A 21,521-nucleotide genomic window follows, 5' to 3' on the forward strand; every position below is an offset into this window, starting at 1 on the left:
AGGTGAGCTCCCTGGTTCCATTTCCCCAGGGGGCAAGCACCAAGGAGGCGGCCCAGGGCTCTCCCACACAGCTGCGGCTTGAGAGTGAGAAGCAAACAGTCATTCCCCCGCCCCGGGGTCCAGCTCTGCCCACTGAGGGGCCTTGGAGTGCCACCCCAGATGTGAGCGGAGCGCCCCTGCCTGCCACCTAGAGCAGCTGTGGAGTCCAGGGGGACCCTGCACTTCAGGTGCCCGGCACGGCACCACGCTCACTGTGACACGTGATGAGGACCCCCCAGGACCACCTCCACCTTCCACCTATGGGAACTGAGCCTGCAGAAGAAAACGCTGTGCCCAGAGGGAAAAGGGCCAAGACAAAAGGCCACGGACACTGAACGCAGTCCTGGGGAGGCAAACCTGAAATCCCGAAGAGGGGACCCGCCACGGAAGCCCGGCTTATAGAAACTCATCAGGAGCCATGTCCCAGAAGCGGGCAGGAGTCCAGGGGAGAGGGCACAAGGAGAAGCGGCCCGATCACCGGGAGCAGAGAGGAAGCAACACAGTCAATACAGCCATCCTTTCGGGCCCTTATGGAAAACGGTAATTAACGCTTGCATGGGAACAGGGCACCAGGGCAACCTTTCTGGAAAGCATATCAAAAACACAAAGCGAGAGCCTTAAAAATGAAAATGTGCCTGCCCCCCCCCACCCACCGGCCTCTCTACTCCACTCCTGGGAACCACCTGAAGGAATAATCCAAAAGGCAGAGCGAGATTCAGACACTGAGTCACCATCAACAGAACAGTCCTAACCCAACAACCGAGAAACGAGCTACCTCCTTAAAAGACAATACTATAGACTCATTATAACGCATGGGATGGGCAGTTTTCATGCTGCAGGGAAATGATGGGTCACTATTAGTATGCAGAAAAAAAAGCAAAAACAAGTTTTGATAAATAATTTTGAATAATCATACATTCATCATGGACTTGGCTATGTAAAAACTGCAAAGGACAGAAGTTATACCAAAGTATTAACAGTAGTTATAGCTGGGTGCTGGGGCTGTGTGAGACTGTTATTTTGTACTTTACACTAATGGTGCATTTTTCTGAATTAAAAAAAAAAAAGAAAGAAATGAACGTGATCACTTTAATGATCAGACACAAACTCGCAGTTCCACTGCTGGAAATAACGTCTGTAAACCACGCACCAGCGCCCAGCCCCTCACTCAGCCCCCATAGCCCCTGCCCTGCTCCAGCACCGCTGAGACCAAGACAGTTCCAACAACACAGAAGAGAGTCCCCAAGGCCGCTCCTTGTGCCTGCGTCCAGAAAGAGCTTCTAGCGTCTCCCCCTAGAGGACTCGGGCCCTGGGGGAAGGCGCTCGAGAAGGACTGTTCGCAGCCACCTGGTTACTCACCCATGATTCCACAAGAGAAAAGTGTCGGTCCTTGACTCATCTTCTTTGGCGTGTGCTGCAAACAACCAGAAAAGCTATCACTCTTCAAGTCATAAGAAGCACGTCTGCACATGACCCTGCACTGATTCCCTTGCTAAAGTCACAATTAAAGGAGGGGGGGGTGGCGTGGGGTGGGGGTGGGATGGGAAATGTCAGATCAGGGAAAGGAGGGGGAAAAAAAAAAAAAAAAGTACTAAAAGAGACATCTGCCCATAATTAGGTCTGGGCTCTTGTCCGGAGCCTCGGGTGAGCTATGGAGTCCATCAAGTTAACGGGCTTTAAAAACACACAAGGGAGCCCCATGACTCCTGACACTAGGGGACTCGTCCACGTGAGTGATGCGGAGTCAGGGTGCGGGAGGGGCTGGAGAGCAGCCTCCCCGCAGCTCGGGGCGGGGAGTAGGGCAGGCGACCGCTTCCTGTCCCCGGGGACAGGACGAGCCTCCAGCAAAGGGCAGAGGCCCACCTGCCACCCGCCAGGCCTCCCTCCTGGACGCAAGGAGAGCAGCTCCCCTGTCTCTGTGAAGAAGCTCGAGAGGGTGGCCATGGCTTGGAAGCTGTTTCGCAGCCAGGAGGGGCCCCCCAGCCTGTCAAGACACCCTCGAGAACTGAAACAGAAACTCGGGTTGCGTCTGGTCTCAACACACGGCGATGGCCTCTGAACTCCCTGATGCCACATTTCTACAGGGGTTTCCCTGTCCCCTGTAAACAATGCACCTCTGCCCTCTCACCCCACACCTCGCCTCACTGTGGTCACGGGGTGAAAGGCCGGGGGGGGGGGGGGGCCCCAGAATAACCCCGCACCCAAGGCACTCACTCGCGGCGCCGCAGTAACCTGAGCCTGGAACGTTCCAGGGCTTCATGCGCTAGCCGAGACCCAGGTCAAGAGGCCGGTCTGACCTCCAATGAGGAGGAGACCATCCACGCCTGTCGGGGCCCCAGGAAGAAGGGCCTCTCTCATCCCTTCCTTCACTCATTCACTCATCCACTCACTCAACAAACATGTACCAGCGACGAGTCACGTGCAGGCTTGTGCTGGGGTGGAGCGCACAACGGTGAAAGAAGCTCTCAGCTCTGGAGGGGTCAGCGGTCATAGGGGGCTCTCACTTCTGAGTGGAGCCCCAAGTGACAGGGACGCGTGCCTGGCTGTTGGTCCCAGGAGCGGGGAGCGGGGGTGGGGGGGACGCAGGCCCTGGCTCTTTTCAAGCCTGGATGGGGAGGGAGGGTGTGGCTGCCGAGAAACACCTGGCCCCCCCAGATAAGAGGGGAGCTGGCATCTGGCAGGGGCTCCCCACCCCTGTCCTCAGCTTGCCCGAGCTGGGGACCTTTGCCCTTGGTCAGCAATGCGTTCGCTGATCAGGTTATCAAGGGTCTATCCTGACCAGCCCGGAACACAGAGATGAAGGACGCGGCCTCGGCCCCAAAGAAGCTCACGTTTTTCTAGAGGTCACACAACCAGTCCAGACAGAGAGCAGGACTGGAGGCAGCTGGGCCAGGCCATGGGCGCTGGGAGCTGAAGGTCAGGGCGGGCTTCCTGCGGGAAACAGAGATGGTCCTGAAGGAACTTATGGGGTGGGGGGTGCAAAGGGAGGCTGGGCTGTCCTCCTCCAGTCCCCCACCTTGGATTGAAGACAATCCTTAGGTTTTCAGGATAGGTATCCCTCCCAGGGTCCACCCAATCGACAGCCCTCCGGGGAAATACCTGGAAAAAGTTAAAGATGGGTTGCCTCTGCCTCCCGCCCACCTGACCCCAGAGTCACTGCGTGGAAAGCAGGTGTGACAGACATTCAGAGCCCTGACTCCGGGCAGCGCGGCTTGTGGAAGCCAGGGAGGCCCTGCGCCCAGGGAAGGTTCGGGGGAGAGAGAAGTTGGCCTGGCCGAGGCCACAGGCCTGGCCAGCTGAGGGGGATGGCCCCCGACGCTGCAGGAGCCTTTATATCACAGAGCCAACACCCACTGGAAACCACAGCCCCACCCCACCTCAGTGTTATCCCCGTGAAGGGCAGGGATGGGGGCCCTAGCGCAGGCTGGAGGCCCACAGAAACCCGAAGCAGGGCAGGCCAGGGAGAGCTGGAGGGCACAAAGAGGCGGGAGCCGCGTGTCACCACCCTGGCACACGCAGGGGCCACCAGGGGCCCAGGTTTACGGACGCGGAGGGAGGCACACTGCCCGCGGACCGTCAGGGGTGTGCTGCCTGCGGACCGTCATGGGTGGGCTGCCCACTGACCGATCTCTCGCTCAGCAGGCGTGTTTCAGGAAGAGGGGCACCTGGCTCCCCTCCCCGGGGAATGTGGCCCGTGAGCGGGCACCAGAGAGGCTGGGGTCTGGGCCCGCAGAGAGGAGCCACTGGGTAGCACGCAGGGTGCCCCTGGCCCTCGAAATTCATTCATTCAGTCAATCATTCACTCACCCAGCAAGGACCTGCTTGCCAAGCTAGGGGGGCACGCACTAGTGATATGACCACTTCTGGCTCCCCACGCCGCCCGGCTTGAGCTCCACCATCGTCCACCAAGGGACCAGGTGAGCCCCTGACCTGGTCCTGGGCTCATCCTGCACCATCCGTCCTCCACGCAGAACCAGGGGGCCCAGCCCCCGTGGCCGCCCTGCTCACAACAACCTGGATAAAACCTGGCTGTGCCCCGCTCCCCACTGCCCACCGGGCACCCATGAGCCAAGCCCGTGTCCACCCCGGCCTCACTCACGCTGCTCGGGGACGGTCCGGCTCACTGCAGCCCGGGCCTTTGGCTCTCCGGCTGGTTCCTGTCACGTGGCCTCCCTGGCGGCCTTCCCTGGCTGAAACACGCCCTGCCCACCCGCACTCTTCTCCACGGGACCTTGCTAAAAGCTGCCCCCCCGCCACCCCGTGCGCATCAGTTTGCTTTGCTTCTGGGCTCACACTCCACTCGCCCCTGAGATCGAGCCTCCCTGAGGCCGTGGTCCGGTCCACAGCATCCCCACCCTGCAGCGGGCTCCCCGGGGCTTCTCTGCCGCACCGCCACTGCAGCCGGCCGTCAGCCCAAGCCTGCCCTTGCTACCACGTGCCTGGCAAACGCAGGGCCGATGGAAACAGACTCTCCCTGGACGCAACCCGCTGCCCTCCCAAATCACTGGCCTCCTGCCAAGTCACAACTCAGCAGGGGAGGGGGACAGCATCAGCTAGATAAAGTCGGGGACAACCCCCCACACACACACAGCCTCTGACTCTGCGCCCAGGGTGAGGGGGATTGGCCGTCGTACGCACGGAGAGCTGACAAGGGACACCTGCTCCGTGTCCCATCCTGGCACAACCCCACCGCGCTGAGTGTGAAATGGCATGGCAGGTGGCGTGTGCCCTTCTTTTGCTGACAGCACCCCTATTTTGCACTGGGACTCCTCCCCTCCCCACTGGGCAGTGTCCTGATGGGATGTCACCACCCCCACCCCAGCCCCCTGCACGGCAGAGGGCAGGCCTGGCTGACCGGACATGCCTGCTCCGGGGCTCTGTCCCCTGCCCCCCCCCCGACCGAAGGGGTGCTGGGCCAGTCCACCTGCTGGGGAGCCCCCTGCCCGCCTCCACCATCCTCCCAGCGGGCCTGTCCCTGCCCTTTCCGGGGACTTGTCACCAGTTCTTCTCCTGTTTCTCTCTCGATCATGCCAGTGGATTCTCTTCTGCTGTATCAGCGGGAGGTGGCCCCAGCTGCTTACATCCGAGGAACCCTGGCCAATTTCATGGGGGGTCTTCAAGAAGGATAACGGGGGAAGTAGGCTCGGCCACTTGAAGGGATATCATGCAACCGCTCAAAGCAGTGTTTGGGCAGAGGCTTCCAGTACCATGAGGAAGCATACTTTGTCAGTGAAACCTGCTTCACTAAAAAGATACAAGGAAACCAGCCAAAATATGTAGAGGGCAACGGCGTTTCCCTGCCCTCCTGTCCCACCTAAAAATGCAGCTCTCCCCTCTTTCTTTTCCTTCATCCTCATGTGATGCTCGTTTCAAACTGGTTTTGTGTGGAGACAAATCCCATCAAAGTAGCAGTAGAGAAATGTTGACTAACGGGACGCTGGCAACTTTAAGGTCAGAAAAGGGCTGAAAGTCATGAGCTAACTACGTCCCCCTGGGGCTTCTGCCTCCTGTTGGGGTAAAGAAAGAAAGAAAGAAAGATCAGGGCCCCCAACTCGCTTTCTGAACCCCGTCCACAAGGTTGGGCTGGCAGTGGGCAGGCCAGGACATCACATAACCCACCACTTCCCAGGGCCCCGTGCATATGCCGACCGCTGGCCATGCTCCCTGGGCCCAGCACCGAGGCTCCCCCTGGACTCCAGGTTATCCAGGGCTGGCCTATCCCCACTGCTTTGTGCTGTTCTGCAGCCAGCCTCCCCGACCCCTTGAAGCCCTCTGCACCCGCTGTGCAAATGCTGATGAGCCCATTGCTCTGTGGACAACGATGTGGTGAGGCCCGAATGGCCCCCCGGGGTGGGGTGGGGGGGAAGCTCTCACCATCTGAGGTTTCACAAGACACTCGGGGTTCACACACGAGTGTGTGCCCGGGGCGCTTGCTGTGTCCCCAGGATGACGAGCTCTGCTCCTGGGGCTGCTCCTGCTACTCCAAAACCTTCGTTCCTGAGCACCCCCGCCCTGACCAGGGCACAGTCTGGTGTCTGGGAGACTCCTTACATCAGCAGAGAAGGCTTGGAATTACATCTTCCATAGAAAAGAAAGAAGTTGGAGACCAAACGGAGGTTCCAGGGGCCGTCCATCTGACTGAGAAGCCCTGACTTAAATAAGACTCAATTCAGGTCATCATTTAATGAGGAGCCAGCTCAGACAGAAAATGGCCGAGCTCCTTTCTGGGCATCACCACGCGTCTTCGTGGCTTCCTTCTGCAGACTAGGGCAATGACATCACTCTTCCTTCTGCTGATGCCGCCTTGGAGCGATGCAGATGAGCCCAAGCTCACACGTTGGGGGGCTAACAAGAGCAGTGCTCCGGCCTCTGGAAGGGAACAGGGTGAAACCCTGGGCGGCAGAAAGCGGGAGGCAGAGGCAGGCCAAGAAGAGAAGCTGAGAAGGCAGAGGCGCCCCGGGATGGAGGCTGATGGACGCAGGGTGGAGCTCCGGCTTCCCAGGCTGCAGGTCAGCCATGGGGGTGGGGGGTGGTCTCTGCTGCCCAGGACGGTGGGGGTGCAGACTGGGACAGCCTCAGGCTTCGCGCACTTTGGGATTCCAGCCTGGGATCCTGGCTGGGGCCCCGTCGAGCCTGATGCTGACTCCGGGTGAGCAAGACGGGGGAAGAGCCTGGGTGCCTGGGGCAGCTGACATGGCCCCTGAACTCTCCTGCTGGGCAAGGCCCTCGGCGTCCTCATCTGACAAGCGTGGAAGCAAGGACCTGCTCCAAAAACATTGAGTGTCTGTTGTGGCCGGAAATACCTCCAGGCTGAGGAAAGTGAGGTGGCCTGGAGCCCCCGCCTCCAGCCTCTGTCCACCCCCAACCCCACTGCTCCCCGGCCCCATCCTCCAGGGAGCAGGGCACCCCAAGCTCCCTCCGGTCTCCAGCTTCCAGAGAGGGGGGCCGGGAGGCTTGCCTGGGGAGGAGGGACCACGGGCCCTCGGCAGGAGCGTGGGCGGGCGGGAAGGAGCTCAGGGAACGTTGGCCCCAAGGTCAGATGTCTGGGCGGCCTTCCAGCGGCAGCAGCTAATGTTAGCACACTCGGAGGAAGGGCCACTCACGGGGGAAAGGAAGGCGACCGGGCAGAGTGGGGGAAAGGGGAACCGAGTCATTGCACTGCCCCCCACCCCAGGGGCGGGGGTAGGCGAGACCAGGGCTCTCAGTCCCTTTTCTGTCTTCTCACCTCCCTGGGGAGTAGGGCGGTCACGTTGTCACCAGTGTTTTAGTTTATAGAAAAAGGAGAACTAGGATACTGCGTCGGGGACCCTCTAAGCAAGCAGGTCGGGGCCTGGCTACGGTGGGGGGAAGGTGCCCAAGTCTCTCCCCTCCCACCATCTCCAAGCCCCCAGGGCACGTTCACCTGCAGCTTTTTTAGGTTCTGACCTCACTGCAGGGCCTCTCGCTTCCCTAATTCTGAAGCTGCCTGGGGGTGATTCACCATTCCTTTTTTTTTTTAAATCTGAAACCCCAACTTCTGGTTATCTTCTTAGTCTGATGAGAAAACAAAAGAGGACAGCTTTTCCCTCTTTCCTGTCATTATCTTGATGGTATTTACCCAAAGATGATGCGACCCGTTTAAGCAGTTGAAGCTAAAACCCCCCCATCTTCCTCTCACCCTGGCTGGCTGTGCAGAGCGGATTCTAATCAGTTGATCTCACGTTCTGGGGCTGTCATTACTTGGCTGGTCTTATCTGGGGTGGGGGCGTTCTTTCTTTGGTTGTTTATGGCCCGTGCTTCTTCCCAAGGAAGTCCAGGCCGGTGGCAGCTCAGGAGACAGGCCAGGGGTGGTGTGAAGGCCTTGGTGGTGGGCGGGGCCTGCACCTGAAGCCTGCGTCCTGCTCGTCTGTGCCCCCCTGCCCCTGGGCCCCGTTTCCTGTTAGTCAGGGACGTGGAGGCAGGGCACCTTGGCGGGCCCCCTGCAGGCCCTGGCTCCCTCGCCTTCACTGTGCCTCCACCCCACCATGAGGGCAGAAACCGGCCAGGCCCATGACGCGCCCACAGGCTGACACAGGAGAGGCCCCTCTCCAAAAGCGACTGCCGGGCCCCCTTCAATGGCCATTTGCTCCCCTTGGCTCGTCGCCCCTTTTTCTTTTTCTGAGAAGAAGTTTTTTTTCCTTCCCCGGCTGGGGCTGGGAGGCCGCCCTCCTTCTTGGCGGGGGCTCGGGCCCTGTCTCTTGGAAGAGCAGCCCAGCTGACCACAGGCCCATGGGCCCCGGAACCAGCTCCACGGCCAAGCCCAGGCCGGCCCACCTCCAGATGGAACCAAGTTCAGCGGCAACTGAAGCAACAGCACAGCTGGAACCAGACTGGGGTGGGGGAGGGAAGGGAGGAGGGAATGGGGGGTCCCCTGGGACCTCGAGGAGGCCTGCACCCTGAGAGCCGTCTCATCTTGGTCAGAGCTACTCCACATGAGGTGCTTTCATTTCACCAGGAAAACACGTGCCCAGAGCAGAAAACGAATCAACTCATACCTGCACCCCCTGAGCGAGGAAGCTGAGTACCGGAGAAGGGACTCAACAAGGTCAGGTTGAGAACCTGGCTCCATGAACCCACATCCCCTCCCTCTGCCAAGGTCCCCTGAGCACCTACCACGGACTGTGCCCAGGGTCAGGCACTGGGGTGGTCAGCAAGAAGCCAAAGAGACAAAAGTCCCTGCCTGGCGAAGCTCGCATTCTGGGGCAGGAGTCAACTCAGGGAACAAGATCAAAACGTGAGGAAGGCTGGTGGTGCCCGGGAAGGGAAAAGACCAGGGAAAGGGGACAGAGGGCATGTGGGAAGGGAGCGGGGTAGTGGCCCAAGAAAAGGAGGGAAGAAGGGAGGGAACCCTGCTCACGGGGGGTGTTCCAGGCCACAGAGGAAGCGCACGGGCCCCGAGGCACGTAGGCCAGCGAGGCGTGTGCAGACTGAGGGGGGGAAAGTGGCGGAGAGCGTCCAGTGGTCACGGGGGTCAGGGTACGCCAGCCCCCATCCATCCAAGTGAGGGTCTGGCATGTTGCTCAGCCTGAGTTGGGGATAGCTGGTGGAAGGCTTTGAGCAGAGGAGGACCGCTCTGACCTGCATCTCCTGCAGCTACTGCTGCTGGAGAAGAGGCTGCAGGAGCCAGAAGCAGTGGCCAGTTCCCATGAGAGTCCAGGCAAGAGAGGACACAGGCGGGACCAGAGGGCAAGCAGCAGGAATGATGAGAGCAAGTCTACGGAGAGACACGTTCAAAGCAAACTGGAAAAGGAAGGGATGACGCACAGACACCGCCTCATCCAGCAGAGTTCCTCCGGCCCACGGTTCCCACTGAAGCCCTGCGGGGTGGACGCGGGTCTTGGTGACTTTCACAAGCTCCTGCAAGGACCTGAGACCCACCTGCCCGCTCTCGACGTGGGTGCTGGGGAGGTATCAGGGGAGGAAGCCCACGAGAGGTGCTAACATGGGGTCTCACAGGCGGCTATGAAGGTGCCAGGAGGGGTGCCCCCAAGCCCTGTCCACAGAAGCGGCAGAGAGTCCTGGGGACGGACCACCTGCAAAGCCCACCACCGCAAGAGTGTTCATGCCCGAGTGAAACTGCTTCGTGCTTCCTCAGCAAGGGGCAGCCCACCCGCTTCTGAGGAAGGAGGGCTGGAAGGAGGACCAGGAGGCCGTTCCGTTCCTGGTCTAAGAAGGCCGGGCTCCCTGCCTCTCTGCTCCAGCTCATCAGCCCTCTTGGTCAGAGAAGAACCTTGTGCAGGGCCGCCAGCACTGGGCCCACCACCCGGGCCCTCAACCACACCCTCCTTCTCCACCGGCTCCCGCTCCTGACATCTCTGAGATGGCAGCTCTTATTCCAACCGCCCTTTGGTGCCACCCCCCACCTTCTGGAAACCACCTACCTTACTGGGTGGAGGCCAGGAGGGATGTGGGTCTCGGCCTGGCAGGGGCGGCAGAGCCCCACTTGGTACTATTCACCGGGAGGGTCAGGGGGGTGGCCTCCCCTCACCGCTCTCCAGAGGACTCCACCTGGGCCAGCTACAAAGCCAGGCTCTGGGTGACAGCCCGCCACCCCTGTAGCCACATCTCCCAGAGCTCTGCTCGCGGGCCCTCTGGATTCAGTCTGCTAAGCCTGCCTGTTCAGCCCACAGCCCCACCAGGACATCAGGCCTCCAAACGAGGCCACCAGGTCCTTACCGGCTCAGGGTTGAAGGTCCTGCAGGCCACGGGGTCGGCTCCCTGCTTGTCGAGGCTTTGACTCAGGATCATCACCATGGTAAGGGCCTCAGGCGCTGGGCACCAGCCCAGGGTGGGCACGAGCCATCTTCAGGTGGGCAGACGGGGGGGCAGAGGTGACTTCCTGGGGCGTCTCCCGGGAGATGACGTCAGGAGAGGCTGCTCCCCATTGGGGTGGGGCTCCTCCAGGAAACAGCAGAGTGAGGTCAGCTCTCTGGAAAGATAAAACAAAGGCAGAGGGACTCAGGACTGTGGAAGACGGGGGGCCCGAGAAACACAGCCCCTCCCCTCCAGGTGGGACCCTGCTGGGGAACGGAACTGCCTCACCACTGAACTGAGATGCTTTCTGGGGGTGGGGGTGGGGGTGGGTGGAGGGACATGAAGGCCACAATCACCTTCCTAGGAGTCCCCATGCCGGCCCTGGAGCATCCCTAAAGCCAACACCCTGGTGGGCACAGCAGCATCTCTCAGCTCAGCTGTGGCACCTTTTTAAGACAGATCTCGGGGTCTGGCTGGTCACAGGCCTGCACCCCCAAAGTGTGCTCAAGTCCTGTGACCTCCTAGGCAGGCCTGACCCTACAGACAGCCCGAGGTCAGCTGATGTCGGGCGCTCACCCAGCCCACAGTCGAAGCCCATGCCACTGGCCCTTGGGCAACCAGCAGTAACTCCTGTTTTCCACCCAGGTCTGGACAGAAGCTACTGGAAGAACTACGAGGGCACGTGCTTCCTGTCCTTGGAAGCATCACATTTCCACAGTAACACATGGGCAGCAGAGGCGCCTCCATACCTGTTTCCTTCCTCAGAAAGAGCCAAAACACGCCACATCCCTGGGTGGGGGGCGGGGGAAGGCCTGCACACACACCTCTGAGCTCCCAGCAGTTCCGGACCCTCTCTCATCATCATTCTACACAGCCCGGAGTATCTCCCCAACCCAATGTCATCTCCCATCAAGCAAAAGCCCAAAAGGTACAGCCTGCAGCCCACGTTGGGAGAATCGCTCCTTGCAAATTAATCCCTCTGATCCTATCTCCATCCCACCCCTCTGAAGGTTACACCTTCAGAGAAAGTCACAGAGATCCACGGAATCTGAAGATCACCATCAAAAAGTTAAAAAAAAAATAAAAATAAAAATCGTAAAATAAATACATAAAAAGCAGCTTCTAATCTGTAATTAAAAACAAACTGGTCAGCGCAGGAAAATGTTTTAGAATCTGCTGCTCTGTGTAAAAATTAATTGCACCGTGGTATTTACTTGCTGTCCAGATCATAAATCATATTTTCCTGTTTACTTCGATTAGACTTTACAGTGGGTGTTATTGACATTGCTCAATTACAGGCCAGCTGGCAAGCATGGGAAAATTACCTTCTACTGTTCTTCGAAAACAAGGTTCATCCAAAGTGCAAAAGCAGGGAAGGGGAGGGGGGAAATCAATACATTTTCAAAGGGTTGACTGTTCAGGAGGGAAGCCCGGCGGGGTCCCCAAGTCACACCGGGAGACCTGTTTCAAAGCCACATCCATCTAGAAGTGACACACGTTCTGACCAGGTATCATCTGGCCAGAAATGCCCGCCAGCCCCCAGGACACTTGACTTGGGAGCGGGGTGGGGGGTGGGGGGGGGCTGGCATGTGTGCGGGAGAGCACCCAGAGGGCTGCCCTGGACTCCCCCTTCAAAGGGACCCTTTGTGCAGCTCAGAGTCAGAGACCAGGCCTGATGGCGGCCAACTTCTCTCCGGGTGCAACATCAATTCAGCTCTAGGGCTGCCAACCATCACCCCAGGCCCAGGGTGACCCGCCCTCCCCAGGCCTTTCCTCCTAGCAAGGCAGGAGGGTTCACTGGTTATAAGCTCAAGTCCTGAGCCGAGCACACCTGAGCCAGAATCCCACCTCTTGAAATGTGCTGAGTGCCCTTTGCCAAGTTACTTCCTTTCTGAGCCTCGATTTCCTCTTGCCATAGAAGACTGCCACCAGATTGCCTCAGAAGATGGCTGCATCATGAGAAAATACAAATTCAAGCCGTTTGCACGGTGAGAAGCCCTAGCTCGTTTGAAGAACTGCTCGTTAAAACAGTAGCCACAGCCACTAGTTTCATGGCGGAGGCTGTGAGTCCTGATCTTTTCTCAGCAATGGACACCAAACCATCTGTCCTCTCAAAAAAAATTTTAAAAGGCAGAATTTTAAAGCTAAAACTTTTCAAAGCTAATGTTCCATCTAGAGAGGACTGGCTATATTATGGTCGATCCCTGTGGTGAAAACAGTAAGAAAGATGCTGTGGAAGTCTTATCACCATGGAAACAAGCTACCCCATCTGATGCCGCCGCTGTGTACCAAGCACAAAGCCGGACAGAGGTGGTGGTGCAGGCGTCTCGGCTCTCGTGTCTCTACTCCCAGCAGAGCCCTACAGAAGGCTGGAACACACAGGGGCAGCAAGATCGGTGAATGCCAGAGGACCATGTATTCCTGGAAACTAGGGCAGTTAGTCGGAAAAGGCAATGACAACCCACTCCAGTACTCTTGCCTGGAAAATCCCATGGACAGAGGAGCCTAGTGGGCTGCAGCCCATGGGGTCGCTAAGAGTCGGACACAACTGAGTGACTTCACTTTCACTTTTCACTTTCATGCATTGGAGAAGAAAATGGCAACCCACTCCAGTGTTCTTGCCTGGAGAATCCCAGGGACAGGGGAGCCCGATGGGCTGCTATCTACAGGGTCGCACAGAGTCGGACACGACTGATGCGACTTAGCAGCAACAGCAGGGCAGTCAGTAAGCACGGCAGGCGCTGGAAGGAGAGAGGTCCTGCACAAACCCTGTCCTCAGGAGTTGTGGAAAGACAGTGCTGGAAACACAGGCACCACAGCTACCAGAGGCAGACAGGAGGAAGCGGGGGACCCGGGCTGAGTCCTAAACAGACACCTCTGCACAGGGGCCAGTGACGCAGAGCACTGCTGGAAGAGGCTGGGAGTGGGGACAACCCAGACGGCCACCAGCAGGCAACCGGTAAGAGAAATCACAGGGCCACTGTGTAAATGAATAACGCCCCGTCACCTGCACCGCAGTTTTAATGAGGTGATTCTAGTGGTGCCGACATGACACACTCTCCAAGATTCACTGTAAATGAAAACAGCAAGGGGAGGAGAACAGGGTGGTCCCATAACCACGTGGTCCTGGAGTGGGAGAAGGCATACTTTGAGTGTACAGCCTTACACATGCACACGCACGTGCTGTTTGTGTATTTCATCCAGTGCTTGTAACCATATTAACACCTTTTTGATCACTAAGAAAATAGGTAAGACTTCAAGAGGAAGGGAGGAGGCAACTGGGAAGAAGGAAGCAGGAGCGAAGCCCGGCAGCCTGGCCTGCATGTGGTGGGGGCAGGGGCCGTCAGCCCACTGGTGGCAGGCACACAGGGTATGTGGAGAAGGGCAGCCGCGGGACAAGGGTCTGGAAAGACAAGAGTCACACCAGACCAAAGGCGCTGATGCCAGGCTCCATCTTGCAGCCAGGGGTGGGTCGCCAAGGAGCTGGAGTTGGTGGGGTTGATCAGTTGAAACGGTCATGTTGTTTGTTTTCTCTGCAACACCTAGCAGGGTGTCTTGACTACACCCAAAGCTTCACACGTTTTTGGAACCAGGCTGAATTGTAGCAACTTTTGAAATAATCTGGGCACATTCTCAGACCCTGTGAGGCAAATCCAGACCAGCAGAGCCTGGCACCATGTGGAATTCCCTGGGATTCCTTTGATCCGTGGCATGGGCCTGGCCAAGCTCACTGGGGAATGCCAATGCCCGTCCAGGGACTCAGAGCCCAGCCTGAGAACGGGGCCAGGGACTTCTCAGGCAGAAGCCAGGAACTTGACCTTTAAGGGACAACTATGTGCCCAGCTCTACCCGAGGTAAGAAGGAAGTACCCCGGAGTCCACAAGTGACAAGGGAAAGACCTGCTGAGCTCATCTGTGGGGCACAGATCCTACCCTGGCCTGTTCGGTCTTCTCTGAGCCCGTATTAAGAACGGCTTCTGACTGAGAACGGCTTCTATCTACTGAGCACCGACCGTGTACCAGGTGCTTTATATTCACTAGTTACACGACAGATGTAACTAATAACAGTTTACAGACAGATGAAGCAACCCACCAGGGTCTCAGGGGTGAGCTCCCGAGCCTGTGCTGCCCACCGGAGCCCACCTGCAGCAAAGCCCCACCTGACCTGCCTCTCCATCCCAAATGCATCCTTCAAAGCCCCATCGAGCAACTCCCATACAACCTAGCAAGTGCACTCCTTGGCACGTAACTCAGAAAAATGCAAGCTTATGTTCACACAAAGCCCTGCACATGAATGCTCATAACAGCTTTATTCAAAACAGCCAAAACCAGGAAACAACCCAGATGTCCTTCAACGGGTGACTGGCTGAACAGACTATGGGACAGACATGCTGTGGGATGCCCCTCGGCACTGGAAAGGGACGAACCTTTGATACCTACTTGGATGAATCTCCAGGGAATTATGCTGTGTGAACAATCCCAATCCCCCAGAGGTTAATTACCGCCCGACTCTTATTTATGTACCAGTCTTGAAATGACAAAGAGACAGAATGGAAGACTAGCTTTAGTTGCTGCTGGGGGTCTGGATGGGTGCTTGGGAAGGCAGGTGGGAGAGGGAGGAGGACGCGCTTATGCAAAGGGCGGGGACCCTCGAGGTGATGAAAATGTTCTGCATCTCGACTGCATCCGTGTCGACTTCCTGTTTGCGATTTGCACTATCGTTTTGCAACGTGTTAACTGCTGCGGGAAGCTGAGTGAATGATACACAGCATTTTCTACGATTTCTTACAGCTACATGTGAATTTACAATGATCTCAAACTAAAACGTTTCCTTCCAGTTTTATTGATATAAATTGATACACGGCACTGTGTACGTTTCAGGGGTACAGCATTACGGTCTGACCTACATACATCATGAAATGATGACCACAAGTTTGGTGAACACATCCATCATCTCGTAGAGATACAAAATGAAAGAAGCAAGAAAAAGCAATGTTTTCTTGTGTCAAAATTTTATTTCAAGACTTTGTTTTGTGATGTGGACCATTTTTTTAAGCCTTTGTTGAATCTGCTGTAATATTGCTTCTGTTTTGGGTTTTTTTGGCCATGAAGCACATGGGACCTTTGTTCCCCGACCAGGCATCAAATCCATAACCCCTGCATGGGAAGGCAAAGCCTCAACCACAGGACAACCACTGGTGTCACACTTTTAAATGGAAAAAGCCCACTCCATCGACGCATTCATCAAAACTCATAACACCAAACACCAAAGAGTGAATTACACTGCACAGATATATGAAAAAAGAATTTTTTTAAGGGGCCCACGTGGCTGCCACTGCCTGTACAGGACGTGTGCAGGGTGGGGGAAGGGCCCGTGCTAAGAGACTGGGCAAGTCTCGCCATCGCCCTGCAAGTCACCTGACTAGTTTCCTCATCCTTAAAACCAAAGTGAGAACACCTTTGCTCTGCGGGCTGCCGGGAGAATTAGGTTAAGCAAAGGCACGTAACAGCGCAGCACAGAGAAGGCCCCAGACAGTGGTGCCCATTGCCCAGGGCACCCACGATGGCCAACGGGCACCAAGTGACACTGCCCAGAGTCTACAAGAGGCCTCGACCCAGCCCCGTGGCAGCCTGGCTCCAGGTCCTCCTCTACCTACCCCTTCACAGCTGTGCTTCCAGCCTCCAGCTCCCGGGCACCAACGACAGGCTCACTCATTTCATCTAATTCCCATGAACAGCTGTTGCTGCTAACAGGACTCCCATTTTCCAGATGAGAAGACTAAGGCTCCGGGAAAATAAATCAAGCATTTGCCCAAGATCCTGCAGCCTAGAAGGGGTGATGGCGAGATGTGAATCCAGGTCTGCCTCCTCAGGACGCTTCACAGACAAGGGCTGACTTGGCTTTGTCACACGAGCCTTTCCTAACAAGCAGCTTTCTTGGTTTTGCTTTGCAACCTGCAATGTGCCTTCTGCAAGCCCCTGAGCCCAGCTGTCTGATGTCACTGTGGTTGGAGACGCTCAGCTTCTGGGGAGTGGGAACCCTGCCCGGTGCACACCAAATTCCTTTATATACGCAAAAAGTTCTGTAAACTCTCAAATTCTATATAACTCTTCAGAAGATTACAGGAGTTTACCAAACGCTTCTGTAATGCGTTTTGAAGAGCTACCCTTTGAAAAGAAACTGACCACACTGGAACTCGCCCAATTAAATGTTTCCTTCTTTTAATATCCTTATCCTGTGTTTACTACTTGTGCAACTTAGTTTTATAGCAGGAGAATATCTCACCACCCCAAACACAGGACTCGGAGCAAAACCTAAACATAACCTTGGCCGCTGACAGTGATTTTCCTGATGGCCTGAGCAAGCCATTCCCCTCAGCCTCCAATGTCCCTCCCCCTCTCGTTAGCCAAAGGAAATGGGAGAGAAACAGCAGTTCTGCAAGGTCCTGGAGAAGGCTGCGTGCACTTCTCAGCTTCGGTGACTTCTCAGCTGCTGGTGTGACAGAAGCAATCTGTGGGCAGGCTCTGGAAGCTAACTTATGAACGTTTGAGGAAGCGCATCTTTCAGGGGGCCATGCGGCCTTTTGCCAGATCCCGTGACAAACTCCTGGAAGGGTGGAGAGGAGAAACTGAATCCTGTGGTCGCAGTCAGGGTCCACCTCTGCCAAGAGAAGGGAATTAAATCTGCCTGGGGAGGCCTTTTGCTTGCGGCTTGTGAAGCGAAGGCGTCTGAGTTTAAGGATAAAAACTTAAAAGCTGCCTAGGAACTTTTATCAAGAGCCCATACTTTCCCACACCGAGCTGATACTGGAAAGAGTCTGCAGTTTCAATAAGAGGACATGCCCGGAGAATGTGTTTCCCAGACGCTGGTGGAACGCTTAAACTAACTCCCTTGGCCTAGGTTCCCAAGTCTTCAGATCCTACTGAAAAATGACCGATCAAAGAGCAAGGCCTTCACCACCTGCAATGCGCTGACAGAAAAACAGAGACAGATGAGACCTCTTAACGTCAATACTTAAACACCAAGGACACGCTCGACACCAAATATCACTGATTTAAGGCAACTCCACAGCAGAGGCAACAGACAGCAAAGAAATAACCTTTTATCCACCATCTTCCCAGGAGCTTCCTGGTCTGTGTTTATGGAAATTAACAGGTGACATGGGGTCTACCTTTAACAGACCATGAATAAAATGTTAATCACTCAGTCGTGCCTGACTCTTTGCGACCCCGAGGACTGTAGCCCGCCAGGCTCCTCTGTAGGATTCTTCGGGCAAGAATGCTGGAGTGGGTTGCCATGCCCGCATCCAGGGAATCTTCCTGACCCAGGGAAGACCCACGTCTCCCACACTGCAGACAGAGTCTTTTACCGTCTGAGCCACCAGAGCAGTCAGGCCCCCAGGCTCACCACGTCCTCAGAGCAGCCCTCCAAGCGGGCGCTGCCATTTTCCCATTTTACAGCGGGACAAGCTGAGGCCCAGGGTCACCCAGCTGTGAAGGGTGAAGCAAGGATTCAACCATGTCTGATGGATTCCAAAGTCTCTGTCTTACCCACCGAGGCTTCAACTCCAGGATCTGTTAACATTTATCATAATTATCCCACAAATATTTGCTCTCTCAAACGGACCAGATACCGAAGCACGGACGCTGGGTTTGCAAGACACCCCTTCTCTATAAGCTCTTCCCAAGGTGCCCGAGGCCACACCTCAACCTTCTGGGCTTAACGATGGAACTGGCACTAGGGGTCCCACCGAGGCAGGGAGTGGGGAGGCGGAAAGGTGGGGGTGAGAGCATACGGGCACTGCTTCCCCACCCCAAACGCAGGGAGGTGCAGCCACACCGGGCGCCAGGAGGAGGTGAAGGGCCTTCCAGGGAAGCCAGGGCACCCCCAGGCCTGGGGCAGTGCTGCCACTCCTCGCTACATCAGATTCTGAGTCCGTCGGCCCCCATCTCTCTGGGCTCCCACAGCCCACCCTGCCCTTCTCTCCAAGTCCATTTCCAGGGCGCTCTGGTGAGCTCTCCCCTCCAGGCGTGTCGTCCGGGTGTGGGCCTCCTCTGGCCTCAACAGAGGTTCTGACAGGAGGAACCTGATCCGTGTCCGTTCGCGGAGTCAGTAACACGCTGGGGGACGAGCACTGGATGCAAGGTCCAGAATCACTCCAGGTTTAGTCCCGGGCGGGCTGTGGCACCTTGGACACAGATTATGACTTTGCTAAACTTTGTGATCCGTAAGAAGTCAGCCCCCTTGAGTGGGAAGTTAAGGAAGGAAAGGTCTGCACGGTGGGGCCCCTGAAGAGGGGCCCGGGGGACCGAGGTCCCCAGGTGAGCGCAGTTCAAGCACAGAGGGGGCCCTCCTCCAGCGCATGGGAACTGGCTACCAAGTCACAGAACAGGCTCACCTCGCTGGGAGGTGCAGTGGCCAGATAATTGAATCCATGACTGAGTCTCATGGGGGCTCCCATCCACCTGTGGCAGGTGAGGAAACTCGGCTCAGAGAGGCAGCCCGGCCTGGCTACACCACACAGCCGACTCATGGCTGCCCGGGATTCTTGGGGGGCTGAGCTGTGAGAATAAAGCATGTGCTGTCCTTAGAGATAGCATGCTCACCCCATCTCTGATCCCTCATCCCAGAGTAAGGTGTGTCCTTGGGGGTGTTTTCTGCAGTAACTAGGGTGATTGCCATTCCCTGGGCTAGACCTCCAGGTAGTCAAAAGCCGCCAAAGGCCCAGTCTTGGGGGAAGGTTGAGCAGCCACGCCACCCAGCGGGAGAAGGACCCACCCGGTGCCCTGCGCTGAGTAAAGCGGCCCAGGCTCCCTCATGAGGCTGTCTTGATAGAGGGCAAGCAAAACCCTTGCTTTGGTTCAATGAGCTGTTGAACCAAACTGGGACTCTGTTCTCTGGGACTTTACACAGTCACTCTCACAGCGCTAAAGGGATCTGCTGTTTTTTTTGTTTTGTTTTTTTTAAGCAAATAGCATTTCAAGAGGAAGGGGAGGAAGGACATTATTCAGGGACATGAAAGTGTTGAGACCCGGAGCCAAAACAAATCTGAACATGGGAACGAGACAGCCTGAGCTGCTTCTTGAAACTGAAGCCAGCTGCATGCATGACCTGTCAAGAGCTCATTCATCATGAGAAATAACTGACAGGCCAGTCTCCTATAAGCATTCCCGTGATCCTCGCTACCGCTGGAGTCATTCTAACCCGCCAAACCCGAGAGAGAGAGAGAGAGAGAGAGAGAGAGAGAGAGAGAGAGAGAGCGCGTCCTATGGACTAGAGTCCGAGGAGCAAACTCAAAAGGAAGGAAAGCAAGGCTGGGCGGGGAGGCGGAGGGGGCGGAGGACTAGCACTTACTGCGGGAGCACAGACTAGACACTGCCTTCTCCTCCAGACCAGGGCGAGGCAGAGAACAGAGGACGGGGAGACAGAGCCGGGGCCCCCGAGATAAGCTACTGCATGTTAAGCCACTTAGCCTAAGACGACCATGACCCGTTCTTCGCTCAGACCTATTTACAAGCACAGTGAATGTAAGCAAACCATGGTTAAGGAAACAAAAGAGAGGAGGGGTTAAAAAAAAGAAAGAGGAAAAAATGGAACAAGAACAGAGGAGCCCAAGCAGTGTGGCCTCTTCCGAAGGTGGCGGGGCTCGGAAGCCGGGGCTCTGGCCCGGCCTCTAGCCCAGCCCCATTTGCCAACTCACTTCCCCCGCGTGGTCTTGGTTCCCTCGCCTGGAAGCCTGGGCCACGCGGGCTCCGTGTCTGCTCAGTGAGCCCCAGCTGGGTGGTTCAGCCAGGTCCCGCGGCCTCTCTGAGCCTCAGTTTCCTCCCCTGCATCATGAAAACGGGAGCCCGGGGGAGTGGTGACTCCATCAGGGAAGCTGAAGGTGTGTTGTGAGCTGGGGGCGGGCGGGAAGGGCTGATGCCTGCCCTGCAGTCACGCTCTGGCGGCCAGGCCTTGGCCAGCCTTTCCCGTCCTGCTCGGACCCGACCTCCAGCGTTCAAGATTCCGGGAAACCCGGACAACAGCAAAGGCCGAATTCTCACTCGCTGCCGTCGCAAGCCTGAGCCGTGACCTTCTGTACAGCTGAGTGGGGAGCAGGAAGCCACCCTGATACTCCCTGGGGGCCGGTGACGCCTGGGTTCTGGGGCTGCGGAGGGGGGTTGGCCCCACCCTTCCGGATCTATGGGTGCAAACCAGGGTGCTTGCACAAGCACATTTTCCAAGCTTGGTCCTTAAGCATAGCGGGGGCGCCTGGTATCTTTCAGTGACATTAACAACGTTCGGGGATGAAGGAAGTTTCTTGGCAGGCCAGGAAGTTGAGTCACTCACCAGTTTTCACACCTTGGTCTCCTACCTTCTGCAAAGGAATATCCTCTCCCTCGGCAAAATATTTACGGATTTTTGGTGGGCTGGAGGACCCGTCCCCAGCCAGGCTGCAGGCACACCTCCGAGCCAGCACGGCTCGGGCAGGGAGAGGCGGTCCTGACCCGCTCCAGCCACACCAGCCTTGCCCTCACAGAACGCCTGGTCGCCGAGCAGAGTGCACGGAGTCCCCCCACAGCAGCCGGCACTGGGGCCACAGCTGGGAGGCAGCCCCTCTCTATCTCAGGGGCCCCCACAGTATCACAAGTGTCACCCCGGTACACGGGAGGTGACGCAACGGTAAAGGACTGCTAGGGACGTGAGAACCAGGCCTCCCATCTGCCGCTCGCTCGGGAGGTCACACCCTGACCTCATCTTGCGGACCAGGGGCCTCACCCTCCTGAACCCACCAGTGTTACAGGGTCTAGTGCAGAAATGAATCAGCCAGGCTAACTGATCTACCCTGAGGCTTCCGCCCTCCCCTCTGCCCCTCGCGCTGCAGGCGCCTCTGCACGTTCGAGAACGCCGTGGGCGGCCAAGACGAAACTCTTCGGAGTCCGTCGTCGCGACAAGTATCCTTGAACTTCGGGGCACCTCACAGTCAACATTCTCCAAGCCGTGCCTCTGGTGCCTCCCAGGGGGCTTCCAAAGGGTGGGCCCAACTCCACCTCGATGATGCTGACATCAGCGCAAGGCAGAGAGAGGCACTCTGTAAACAACAGCCACCTGTCCGCACAGGCAACACCAGACTCTCGAGGAGGCGGGAGAAGGGCTGAGGTCCGAACTCACAGCAAAGCCCAGAGACTCGGTTCTGAATGATTTAGAATGGTTCAGGAGCAGAAGGTAAG

At 57.0% G+C, this 21,521-nt stretch overlaps 1 protein-coding gene across 2 annotated transcripts in view; it reads right to left on the reverse strand.

Moving 5' to 3' along the window:
- FAM53B (family with sequence similarity 53 member B) overlaps positions 1–21,521 on the reverse strand; it is a 149,840-nt gene that overhangs the window by 69,091 nt on the left and 59,228 nt on the right. For both annotated transcript variants that reach the window (XM_052660685.1, XM_052660684.1), the window contains 2 exons: positions 10,234–10,486; positions 1,399–1,453 (listed from right to left, as the gene is read on the reverse strand). In XM_052660685.1, coding sequence (XP_052516645.1) covers positions 1,399–1,453; positions 10,234–10,311 — 133 coding nt within the window. In that variant the 5' untranslated portion in view covers positions 10,312–10,486. The remainder of the gene's footprint in view (positions 1–1,398; positions 1,454–10,233; positions 10,487–21,521) is intronic.

The sequence above is a fragment of the Budorcas taxicolor genome, chromosome 23 (assembly GCF_023091745.1).
Source record: "Budorcas taxicolor isolate Tak-1 chromosome 23, Takin1.1, whole genome shotgun sequence".
In the NCBI taxonomy this organism is placed as follows: Eukaryota; Metazoa; Chordata; class Mammalia; order Artiodactyla; family Bovidae; genus Budorcas; species Budorcas taxicolor.